This window comes from Nymphaea colorata, chromosome 2 (assembly GCF_008831285.2).
Source record: "Nymphaea colorata isolate Beijing-Zhang1983 chromosome 2, ASM883128v2, whole genome shotgun sequence".
Lineage (NCBI taxonomy): Eukaryota > Viridiplantae > Streptophyta > Magnoliopsida > Nymphaeales > Nymphaeaceae > Nymphaea > Nymphaea colorata.
The window spans coordinates 8,972,988-8,985,954 of record NC_045139.1 but is presented as its reverse complement, the minus strand read 5'-3'; the positions used below and the strand labels follow the sequence as shown (position 1 = coordinate 8,985,954).

Sequence of the window (12,967 nt, the reverse complement as noted above, 5' to 3'; positions counted from 1 at the left end):
GATTATATTGGCAACCAAGTTAATCTGAATTTTCTTACTAAACCTCAAGCAAATGCTCATCACAAGTAAATAATGGATTTTGGTTTCTTTTGGAAATTTTCTTTTTCAGTCCTATTTGTTACTTACAATTTCAAAAAGAAATCCCCTTTGTAATTTTATTTAAAGGTAGTGCTTTATTTTTCATTATACTTTTGACGAAGATCCTAACCAACGAAGGTGATGATATAACCAAAGAAGGTTATTTGTTACGGCACCCTATAAGAAAACTTAAAAGGAGGGAGTCCCCCTATAACACGCACCATGATGGGGCGTGTTGGGGTCATGATCGGTTGTGTGTTAAGGAGGCAGCTATTGTCATCAGTACTAACCATACCAAAAATGTGAAGACTAATTGCAATTCAATGTCATTAGTACTCATTGTACAAAAAAATGTCATTAACCATACCTAAAAAAGTCAGGACTCATTATAATTGTATGTCATTAGTACCCACTTGACCAACAATTGTATGTCATTAGTACTCACTTGATCTTTTGCAAGGTCAGGACTCATTGCACTCTTTCATCAATGAAATATCATAAAGTGGTCACACCCGCTGAAGTAAAGTTTTGTTGCCCGATGGACCAAGAAAAGAAAAAAGAAGTTTGGGTGGACTTTTCTTCAGTATTATCCTCTATTATTAAATTATATTCTTGTCCCTTAAATGGTAAATTAAAAATTGATTACATAAGCGTAACTTAGGTGAGGATAATATTCAGAAAAAAAAAAAAAGTTTAACTTAATAGTTTGCTTCTCACGAGTCAATAGAAGTTTATTTGAAGAAGATCTGGTAAATTAGACAAAAAGAAGTAAAAGAAGATGAAAGGTGGAGAGTGCCTGCTGGCGTGTAACGTATGTGAGGGTTGATTGACCGACGAGGAATGGGCGTCATCCGCCGAACGAGTCCAACCATCCTTTTTCTTTCCGGCGGCCACTTCTTGGTTTACTCTTTCCATTTCCATTTCACACGGCACAACGCGTTTTCAGACAAAGGGAAACAGATACAATTTTGTTTTACGTTTATTTTTGTTTTTAAAATGATTTAAATTATTTTAGTTTATGAAATAGAAGATAATATCAATCTTTGCTTGTGACGGTGGTCGAGCCAGGAGTTTTTGTCGGGAGACACTCATAATCATAAGGGCACATGAACATCTCATCTAATTTTTGAGTCATTATAAGTCCTTCCAACCAAATTTTTTGTGAAGATTGGCGGAGTCAGGATTTTCTTCGCCGACAGTCTGACCTTTACATCCGAGTAGGGCCAAATTAAATTCTAATACAAAAAATATATTACGTAATTAAAAAATATTATTTTTTTCAATGCAAATGAAAAAAATTTCATTGGCTAGGGTGGAGCCATGACCTAGGCGGGCCCCCCTTCCCTCGGCCCATGATAGCCCATCTCTTCTACTTTTATAGGAAAGAAGGTAGAGTGCCACAAATACCTTGGAGTATCCTTTAAGCATCTCGAACTTTATATGTGTAAACAAATATTTTAAACAAAATGTGAATATTTGGATAAACCGTAATTCAATGCAAATCATATTGTAATTCAAGTTACTTTTTTAGAAAAAACATTGATTTTTTACTTTTTAGAAAAAAAGAGCTGTTTAGTTTTTTAATTATTAAAAATGATTGAAGTGGAAAAATAACTAACTTAATACATGTTCAAATCACTTTTAATCATATCCATAAGGTTAGATTGCATGAAAAATAATTAATAATTATTTTTTAATAGGTCTGGTTTTCATCTCTTTTCAAATGAATGATATTTATCAATATATATATATGAATATAGATATATAGTGAGTAAAAGTCACCCTGCCATTTAGCCTCAGACATTCATTTAATGGTTGAGACAAAAGATAAAAACTAATATTAAAATGCTCATCATCTTTTGTTGTTGTTTTATTCTTAACCCTAAAAAAAACATTTTTTTAATAAATTTAATTTTTTTATCTACCAAAATGGTATTAGCATTTAACAGTTTGTATATATATATGAGAGTGCTAGCGAAAGGATCTGGTCATATCATCGTTTTGTTGAGCACTGGGGAAGGGAGGTCAGCTCTCAAGTCAGATGACCAGAGTTTCTAGATTTTGATTTTGTCCCAAGGGTGACGGTTGGGGCCCTTATGTTGAAGTGGGTGTTGCGATTCGAGGAAGGTGCAAAGCAAATGCCGCGACTCGTGGAAGCCGCCAGCAGTCGTCGCCCTCGGCGCCTATATCGCATCGATCTCTGCGATTAATTTCTGCACCTCCTCCTCCCTTCCTTCCCCTTCTCTCCTTCGATCTCTCTCCCTCAAGGGGGCGGGAGCAAGATGGCAGGTGGGGAAAAGACGTATGACTTGGTGTTCACGCCTACATGGATCGTCGCAGCTGTTTGTTCTGTCATCATCATCCTCTCCCTCCTCCTCGAAAGGGCGCTTCACTACCTCGGAAAGGCATATCTCTCTCTCTCTCTCTCTCTCTCTCTCAATCTTATGGAGGCTTATGCATGATCATCGACTCGTGGATTCATTTAATTTCTTGCTAACTCGCATTATTTCGTCCAATGGGGAGCTTGTTATTGGAAATAATTTCCATTTCCCCGGCCATTGGGAGCTTTTGAAGGCCATGTCTGCTCTAGCCACATTCTGCAAGGAGCACGAATGCCTGAAAGTTTTTCCGCTCCGTCGACGTTAGTTGCCCGGCGGCGACGGGCAGGGCCGTTGTCTTTGCAGTTTACACGCCGCAACAAAACTAGTTTTCAATAGGAATTGTTCTTCGATCGGACTTTCCAATGAAAAATGTCACCAACCAAGACATTTAGCACTTGTTAGATTTGGACGCACCTACTTTTCCTGTCATAAGTTTTGTTACGACTGGGGTGAGCACAGGGCGTTAACTCTTTAAGAGGAAGAAAGCTCAAGCCACAAAAATGGCAGCCTTCGTATCCTTGTCCTGATTCGGGGCTCTGTAACTCGACACTCTTCATGTTATTTCCCTTTCTTGCTTACACTTAGCCAAGAAAAATTGTTATTCTTTTCAAGTAAAATTGGCTCATCTTGATAGAAATCTGTACATGAAAGAAACAAAAGGTGCAACTTCTCTGCCCCTCTTTCTGCCTAATTCCACTATTGGCCGAGGCATATATAGACTGGTATTTACACACTTTACCCACACCAGCCCATGAAAAATACTATATTTACACATTGATGCCTCATTTAATGAACCATTTTTTTTAAGTATAGTCTCACATTTCTGATTTGCTTGATACAGGCGGGAGTCTGACTACCAACTGTTAAATAAGGGTCTAACTTTAACATTGCCACTGTCTTTTCCTTTTTCCTTTTCCAGGGAAAGATAAAGTCCATTTATCTCTTTTCCTTTTAAAGTCCATCTTTTTGCTAGAAAGGGCAATTTTGGAAATTACATGTTTTCCCAATTCATATAATCTTGAGTTCACAAGAGGGCTCTTTTTGACAATTGTCAGTAAAAACCGGGGCTTGTATCAAAATAATCAAATAAAAATGTGACTAGTTCACATTCAAAATATTTTTTCAACTGGGGCCCTTTATCATTTTTGTGGTTAGGCAATGTCACATCTAATAAAGTAAAAAACCTAAGCGCGCCAATTGCTGGTTGGTAACTGGGCCCTTTATCGATCACCATCATCGCCACCATGAGCGACGGTGGATGAACAAGAACAATGTGAGTCAAACTTTACAATTTTATATAAAAGTGGAATTCCAAAAATGTTTCTTTTTAAGTTTTTTTGTCCTTGAATGAGGACAGGTTTAGGTTTGCTGAGGCGGCTACCTGCATCAGTTTCATTATTTTATCAAATAATAATTGGGTTAGTTCGAGATATTGACAATTTCATCAACTTGTCCATGCATGTTTGGTGCACATATTTAATGTTCCGAATTCCTTTCCTTGGTCCAAGTTTAAATCACAGCAAACTCGTCTTAGTAAAGGGAAGTGATTAGGCCAGATTTGTTTATCCAAAAACTGCGTCTAAAGTTAAGAAGTAAACATTTGATTTCACTGATCATACTTAAGGGGTTTGAGGTTTGAATCATGAAGTCACTGATGCAGTTCTCATGTGCTATTGTTTTTATACCACAAAAAACAGTTTTCCCTGTATCTCTTGACAGTTTATTGTCTAATTAATTGTATCCAGACTTTGGTCTCTGGCAAACTCACCTTCTGCCCAAGAACTGATATGTGCATGGACATACGCGTCTTTGAAAGTGCAGCAACGACAAGATTTATTAAGAAAGATATTACATGAAAACAAACTATATAATATATGTGTGTGCATATAAAACTTAATTTTGCCAAATATGTCATCACGGTGATGTTGTTTTCATCGAGTACTTAATGAAGAGATAAATTTTTAAATTAAAGTTATCGTCGTTGATAAAAGTCAAAAATTAGTTTTTTTTTTCCTCTTTCTGTCTTTTTTATCATATTCGTCTACGTGAGTTTTTTTCGCTGAAGCGGTTTGGTTTTGACTGCTGCAGTCGATGAAGAAAAGGAGCCAAAAGTCTCTGTACGAAGCAGTGCTGAAGGTCAAAGAAGGTTGGCCACCCTCTCCTTCCCCGTCTCTTCTTTCTCTTGAATTGCAAGTTAAACTTAGCACCAGCGGTCATAGTTCAAAGCCGTGTTTGTTTGAAGGGCGGGATGTTCGTTCTGTACACGAAGAACATCTCCTCTTCAAACATGGACAAAGTCACTGACAAGACAACCTTTAAACATTATCTACCATGTGTTTGGTTGTTTAACTGATACAGTGAATTAGATAACCTTTGCATGAAGCAAAAGCAATCCAGTAAAACTTGTCCAAGCTATCAAACACGCGGCCTGGAACATGTTCTTGTTAGTTGGAACAGCAGTTAAAATATGTGAATGATGTGGGTGTTGTGGACTGGTGCAACAGAGCTGATGCTGCTGGGATTCATCTCCTTCTTGCTCTCTGTCTTCCAAGGTGCCATCAGTAAAATATGCATCCCCAGAAGCTACCTTCATCACATGCTGCCATGCAGGAGGAAAGATTACACCCTACCCGAGGAAACGACCAGCCATTTCCAAGTGATGGGAGCAGTAATGAGACACCTTCTCGCGGAGACAGAATCCGAAAACCATTGCGAGAAGAAGGTGAGTGAGTGATAATGTATAACTTAATTATCAGATAATGCAGTCTTCAAAAGGGAGTAAATAAAAATAACCTTGCAATTTCCGAGTTAGGATGTCAATTGATCAATCAGATATATCATTAACTATATTTGTTTTCTCGAATATGCATATATTCGGATTAGAATACAAACAAAGTCATATGTGAATCTTGAAATCCAATTTCATAATTTGAATCCCATTTAAATCCAATTTTTATATTTATGTATGAATTCGAATCTGAATTTTGTATCGAATTTGGCCGATTTTCAAAATGTAAGAGTATCAGATATAAGACACTTGTGTAAATATACATCAGATATGAATCCGATTCCATTTACGTATATCCAAGTCCCATCGGATGTCTTTTTTTAATTTTGAATGTGATTCAATTTCTTAATCGGAAATTAAATTTTTTGTCCATATCTGATTCTTTCAAAACAGATCGGTCGGATGTCCAATCCAAATCAAATATATTGGTATGCATACATGAGGGGGGAGGCAGGTATAGGCTAAGTGAGGCAATTATCCACACAAACCCAAAAAGGATTTTGTTTCCATATTGGTTGGTGTTTTAGAATAATTTTTCTCATTTTTATATTGGTACTTTTTAAAAATATAAAATTTTATAATGCCCTTTAGCCAAATGTAACTTCACGCCTGCTTGCCATTTAAGATCGTTTGATATTTACTTTGTTATATATGTAAGTGCCCTTTCAGGTATGAAAACCTTTGAATCAGTGCCCCACCATAAAATTTTTCTGGCTCCGCCACTGCTTGTCATCCCCCTGTAAGTCATTCACAAAAAACGCCAGTTTTTGTCTAGTCATCCAAACACACAAACTAGGTTTTACAAACCCTAATTTTCGCATAATGTGGGTTTTTTAATGTATCATCCAAACCAAACCCAACCTTCATTCTTGACACCATGAAATGGTTGCAATGTGGATTCTAATATTATCAACTCTCTAGTTTTCAACTGATTGAATTACTTTTAGAGTTGCATTTGCTACCGATACAGCAATTTTACAATCTCATTTGATCTTTACCAGGGGAAGGAACAACTGTTATCAATTGAAGCAATACATCAGCTGCACATTTTCATCTTTGTGTTGGCCATCACTCATGTTGTTCTCAGCGTCGTTACCATATGTTTGGGTGGTTTGAAGGTAACTCTCAAGAAGCCTCTTTTCCTAACAATTATGTATTTTTTTTCATGCAATCAAGTTTGTATCTATCAAACCATTCATTTATGTGTGTACCTTCTTATTCTTCACCAGATTCGTCAGTGGAGAATTTGGGAGGACTCGATTGCCAAGAATAACTACAATGCCGAAGACAGCAGTATGACATTTTTCTTTTTCAAGAATAAGTTTGTTGATATTCAGTCCCTACATTTCAAAAACAGCCGGACGTTTAGCAGGAAACTAACTGTTTAGCAATTATTGGCAAAAAAACACGCTCGATTTTGGGCATTTTTTTGAAGTTTTTTTTTATTTGAAGGATAATATAAGGAAGTGAAAATCAACTTTTCAAAACTACTTAGCAGCATGGAATTGTGTTTTATGAATATGACTGAAAATTTTGGGTAGATTCATAGGACACCTTAAAAAGTGTTCTATAAATCTGCTCTAACTTTTATGACAGTTTTGCATACTTTTCCATTTGCCAACCAAGCCCTTAAGTTTAACGTAGGCCTGGGCATCGGGTCGGCGAGATGCCAAAAACCCAAGTCCCGACCTAGCCCAATTAAAATAATATATATATATATATTAATATAAAATAAACAAAATAAACATAAAATATATTTTTAATAATAAAATATTTTTATTATTAAATAAAAATACAAAAAATAAATTGCACCTTATCCTTATCGGCCCTGTCGAACCAATTACCCATCAGATGCCAGGGCCCCAAGCCCAGGCTTAGTTTAATGTCACTGTTTAGCTACCCCGATCGTGAAATTCATAATTCAAAGGGGAACAGCTAAATAAAATTCTCTTTAATTATAAAGAATTATTGTCTAGTTAATGTAATAGTTTAACTGGTAGTTTGTAGATAATGATTACCGATCTTTTTTTCCAACGTGTTTGTTTGTGATGATGTAGATCCACAATCCAAGGTCACGCATGTTCAGCACCACGATTTCATTAAGGAGCACTCCTTAGCTTTAAAAGGCAATAGTTGGTTGGTAAGTTCTTTCATTGTGCATCATATGAATTATTATTGCATCTTCTTACGTTTTTTTCGCGATGTCAATCGATTCTATAAGTTCATTGTTCCTCATTAGCGTAATCATCCTCGAGAAGTAAACAAGCCTGTGGAGTTAAAGCCATTACCTTGACTTCCAGTTCTCTGTTCTTTCCTTTTGAATAAGATGATTTCGTTATCATGTAAGAACATATATCATTTCTCTTCATTTATTTTCAAGTCTTCAATTAGTTTCCCTTTTTTGATATTCCTTCCACTTTTATTTATGAGAATCATAAGCCTTCCCTAAATCAAATGGGTTCAGGTATTAACCATGCCAATTGTAGAAAATATGGGTATTGGAATATGGTAATATATATATATATATATATATATAAGTAATACAAATAAAAATAATACAAGTTAATAACCAATAATCTACAAAAAGAATGAAATTTGAGTTAGAAACAAGATAAATCAAGTGAAAATAAGTCATTTGGATTGGTTTCAATCCAAAGAATAGTCAGGTTAACGTGTCAATATGCTAATGCGGGCATGGGGACCCTACCCAAGTCCCCATGTGACTAGGAGGACCTGGACCCCACCTCAAAAAAAATTATAAAAAATAAAAAAAAATCTTTTAAAATTTTATATATAAATTTTGAAAAATGATATTTCAATTCTAATCAAAATTTAAAAACTTTAATTTGACCTCCTCATAAAAAAAAAATTTCTGGCTTTACCCCTGATTATATGTCTATACCTCTTCAAGCATTAAGATCGCTAACAATTTCTTTCATTATTTATAAAAGCATCTTCACATTAGGGTTGCTCTTCAACGTAACATGCATACGAAGTTTAATTTTTGTGGTTAATGTTAATATTTGTTGAAATCTTAAAATTGGCCGACTGACTTTTGTTTTTTTTTCTTTTGTTCTTCTTTTCAAGCATTCCTTCGTAAAACAATTTTATTCATCAGTAACCAAGCCTGATTACACGACACTGCGTCTGGGGTTCATTATGGTATGTTTGATTTAAATACGAATTTGAATATTAAGAAATTGAATTTAACGTTTCTTATTAAAGCTTTATTTACACGGTTACTTGCCTTCCTTCTAGACGCACTGCAGAGGGAACCCACAATTCAATTTCCACAGGTATATGGTGCGTGCATATGAAGCTGATTTTAAGAAAGTTGTCGGCATAAGGTAAATCTGATATATTTTTCTTTTTATAGTGTTTTTGGCATTTATTTGCCAAATTTTATAAGCTGACTATGCTTCATCCTCTTGCCTCGCAGCTGGTATCTATGGGGAATTGTCATTCTCTTCTTATTAATCAACGTTGGGGGTAAGTTACTGCAACTTAATTCGTGAAAACAAATTGTTGTAAACTAATTCTTATGATATTTTACTTTATAATGTAATTTATAATTTCATGTTTCCTAACTATCTACAAGTAAGACGGCTTCTCTTGACAAAAGAAAAGGGCCAATTCAATGAGAAATTTCTTTTTCTATACCCACCTTCTTACTGTAGTGTCAAATTTTAATATGCTTGATCAATGATATTTTTTCTTTCTCCTTATTTCAGGGTGGCATACATTTTTCTGGATAACGCTCATTCCTTTAATTGTAAGTATATCTTCTTACTGCAGCATGAAATCTACATATACATGAAATCTATATATACTCAATGTACATATACTCAATAATGAACATAATGATGAACAATGAGTGTATAGTAATGTTTAATTTCATCATCAGCAATCATTTTAAGGGCTTGACTACATTGGGAAAGTTAGAAAATGCACTTGCTATAATATAATACTTAGCTTGTTCATATGCCGCAGCAGTCATCTAATCTCTTTCTTTTCTTTTCATTCTCCGTTGTTCTGCAGCTTCTGCTAGCCGTGGGCACAAAACTCGAACACGTAATCACTCAGTTGGCTAAAGAAGTTGCCGAGAAACACACCGCCATAGAAGGAGACTTGGTGGTTCAACCCTCAGATGATCACTTCTGGTTCGGAAAACCTCGCGTCGTCCTCTACCTGATTCACTTCATCCTCTTCCAGAACGCCTTCGAGATCGCCTTCTTCTTTTGGTTGTGGGTATGAAATCTAGAACTCTGGCGTTCAATGTCCGCCATGATCAACACGATTTTGGCCTTAATTTGCCAACTTCATTTGGTTTGTTGGTTGCAGGTCACGTATGGTTTCGACTCCTGCATTATGGGGAAAGTCAGCTATGTTATTCCCAGATTAATTTTTGGGTACTCTCTCTGTCTCTCCCTCTCTTGATTTTGGTTCTTGTACTCTGGGGAAACTTCACTTTGGTGCTGTGAGATTCTATTAGCTTTTAGGTTCTCTCTCTGTCTCTCCTGATTTCGAGTCTTCTACTGCAGAGAAAGTCCAGTTTCTCACACATTCTGTGGTTTTATTTCTTGTTGATAGGGTGATCATCCAAGTTCTATGCAGCTTCAGCACCCTCCCACTTTACGCCCTCGTCACCCAGGTATAAATGAGATCGAGATGGATCTAACATATCCTTTTATCTGTGCTCTGTGCTGATCTTTGAGAGGGAAATTGCAGATGGGGAGCTCGTTTAAGAAGATGATCTTCGACGTGCATGTCCAAGAAAACCTTGCAGGATGGGCTCAAAAGGCCAGAAGGAGAAAAGCCGTCGGTCCGATGAGCAATCCGGCGACACCATCCGTGGTTTCTAACACTCACGCGAGGAACAGATCGCCTGATGAGATTCAGCTACAAGAAACCCCCTTGGTCCATTCAGTTCCAAACAATAATCTTTGACATGAAGCCGCCTATGCATATCCATGGACGATCAAAGTCGAAGCTAATAGCTATGGGTAGAAGCAAATCAACGAGTCCTAGGCAGCCGTTTAGTTTTCCTCTCTTGTTTGCATTTTTTAGATAAAATAAATGGAAAAGTTAGGTTACCATTGTAGGCCACTCATTGAAGGCAAATGCTTGTATTTTTGCTGCCATTTTCTTATTTTGTGAGGTTGTTAGTTCATATTTGCGGATAAAACATCTGCACTGTTGTTGGTGGTAGAAGATCGACCATTACTAGTTGGTATATAGATCAAGAGTTATTGAGGCAAAGCATCTCCATTGAGAAATCAAAGAATCTCATTTCTAAATCTTGAACATATATATATATATATAGCTAGCTACTTGATCCTTATATGTTAGATTTGCTAGGAATTATCTGGACAGTTGAATTTAAGAAGATTTAATGATGGAGATTAAGTTGAAATGTCATTCAAATGAATAAACAAATAAGTTTCCTTAAATTGAATTTCTTACAATTTTTTAGAGTAATTCCATTGTTTAGAAATATAATTAAGATTTCAATTTTTTCAATTTAATGTTTACATAACCCAACAATTCGCATCCAGTCTACATGTTAAAATCTGTCATAAGATTCTCAGATTTTTCTATCCAGATTAGGCATCGTAACTGCAGATTAAGCATAAGCAGAAAACGAAAATCTGAAGCACATTTTATAGGCAATTCTTCCACGACATTTTTTTTTTTTTTTTTTGGACGGACAACTCTTTGGTTTGTTTGAACAAAGTGGATGAAACTTCATTGGACATGAAAAGCTTTTTCATTTGTAGGTGTTAAGAGAATAAAGCGCGCGGAAAAACATTTAAAAGAAATTCAAGACGATGAAAAGACGCCCACCGTGGGGCTCGAACCCACGACCACAAGGTTAAGAGCCTTGCGCTCTACCAACTGAGCTAGACGGGCACTCGTTGTTACTCTTCCCGTTGTTATTTTACAAAAACTTTCTATTTGATGTTCTTTACATTTCCCCTTCCCCGCCTTTGGTCGTCCCTTACATCGCTGAGGGATGAAGCAGTGGCGGAGCCAGCGTGGGGCAGGTGTGGGCGCCTGCCCACGCCAGCTCAAGAAAACTCCATATGAAATGGAGTCTCAACCCAGCTTCACCCCTGTGTTGCCCACGCCAATATTTGCTTTATTTTTAAAATAACAGAAAATTTTTTCACAAACTATGTACTAGTGCCCCATAGCCAAAAATTTCTGGCTCCGCCACTGGGATGAAGCTGCATGTGGGGTTGTGTAGCAGTTGCACACACTGTCCCACAAATTTTATTATTTTCATGTTGGTGTCTCAATCATTTTTTTTTATGCATTTGAAGAATCTAATTTTTTTTCTAAATTGGCACCTCTCTGCCAAAAAATATATTGCTTAGCCACTAGAATCACTTTGAATGGCAGTATACCATCTGGATGCATCTCTTTGACTTGGAGTCAAGAGATAGTTAGGGCACCTCGTTAGTGAGTTTGCTTAAAGTGGCGGAGCCACATGGCGGTGGGTGTGGGCAGTTGCCTACACCAGCTGCATAAAGTTTGTTTAATTTTATCTCTCCTAAAACATTAAACATATTAAATCACTGCCCCTCCAGCCAAAATTTTAGGCTCCGAACGTAGAATTATACAATCGGATTCATTTTCTAAAAGATGGGTTTAAGGCAGTGTCATAGATATTGCAAGATTTTCAAAAGTCTCACCATATTTACGAGAGAATCAAGTAAAATGAAAAAAATGGAAAAACACGAGATTTTGAAAATCTCACGAACTGTTTCAGATTTATCGCATGTTTTTCGTGATTTTCTCCCCTGAGTTTTTGAAAATCTCGCTAAAACTAAAAATTTCACGAGCTTATGGTGAATGTGTCGCGATTTTCTTGTATTTCTCCTCAAGATTTTAATATTTTTTTATCTTTTCTAAGGTTTTTTATTATTTTTAAGCTTAAAACCAATCAAGATCAAGTCAAATGAGGAGTTCGTAAACGTGTAAAACTCAAACCAGAACTTGGTCTATCCAATCGAGCTCAAGCGGTCCTTATACCTGAGCTCAAGCCAAGCCATATATAAGCTAAGTCGATTCGAGCTCGCTCGACCGACTCGGCTCCCGTACGGCCCCAATGTCAACATCCATAAAAAATGGCTACGAGACATGCCGGCGTTTCTCGTGTTTCCTAATACACCCAATCCTTGTTCTGCATGATGATTCTGATCAATGGCATTCCCCAAAAAATTACATATAAAAATGTTTAAAAATACCTATCTTTTTGCAAGAACATCCTGTTTCTTCTAGCAAAGTGGAAATTTATCAAGCCGTAACTCGCTTGGCAGGCGTTGATTGTTTCAAGACACAGAAAGTTCCAAGGACAATATGAACTTCTGTTGAATATCTTCGAAAGCTGCTGCCAGAAAGTAGAGTACTTTTTAGCGCTAGATACAAGTCATATGGTCATGTCAACTGAACTTTTGGATGAGCTTGACGAGCCATGGACAGATCAGGCTTCACTGAGCCAAACCATCAGGTGACCAAGCCTGGTCATGGCTTGCCCATTATGTTAAATGGGTCTTAATTGACTGTGCCACATTATTCACAACATGGTCAATAGTCTGATCAAAACCAGGCCCAAACTTGGCCCCACTAGCTGCAGTGCAGCCCATTGTCCCACCCTTAATTTCAGGCATGGTGTTCACTTGCAATGGTGAAGGCCTCAGCAAAAGAAACTAGTTTG

At 36.7% G+C, this 12,967-nt stretch overlaps 1 protein-coding gene and 1 non-coding gene across 2 annotated transcripts; one reads left to right on the top strand and one right to left on the bottom strand.

The window, feature by feature from the left end:
* Window positions 1–2,082: 2,082 nt before the first annotated feature.
* On the top strand, window positions 2,083–10,340 carry LOC116249042 (MLO-like protein 1). Its single transcript, XM_031622153.2, has 14 exons — window positions 2,083–2,483; window positions 4,548–4,605; window positions 4,964–5,181; window positions 6,249–6,365; window positions 6,477–6,540; window positions 7,305–7,387; window positions 8,335–8,409; window positions 8,506–8,594; window positions 8,687–8,736; window positions 8,979–9,019; window positions 9,286–9,495; window positions 9,589–9,656; window positions 9,838–9,898; window positions 9,976–10,340. The coding sequence occupies exons 1-14, from the start codon at window positions 2,361–2,363 to the stop codon at window positions 10,192–10,194; spliced, it is 1,476 nt and encodes a 491-aa protein (XP_031478013.1). The 5' UTR covers window positions 2,083–2,360; the 3' UTR covers window positions 10,195–10,340.
* A 744-nt stretch (window positions 10,341–11,084) lies between these two features.
* Window positions 11,085–11,157, bottom strand: TRNAK-CUU (transfer RNA lysine (anticodon CUU)). The gene has a single exon. It is a non-coding gene; the product is annotated as a tRNA-Lys (tRNA).
* Between the last annotated feature and the right edge of the window lie 1,810 nt (window positions 11,158–12,967).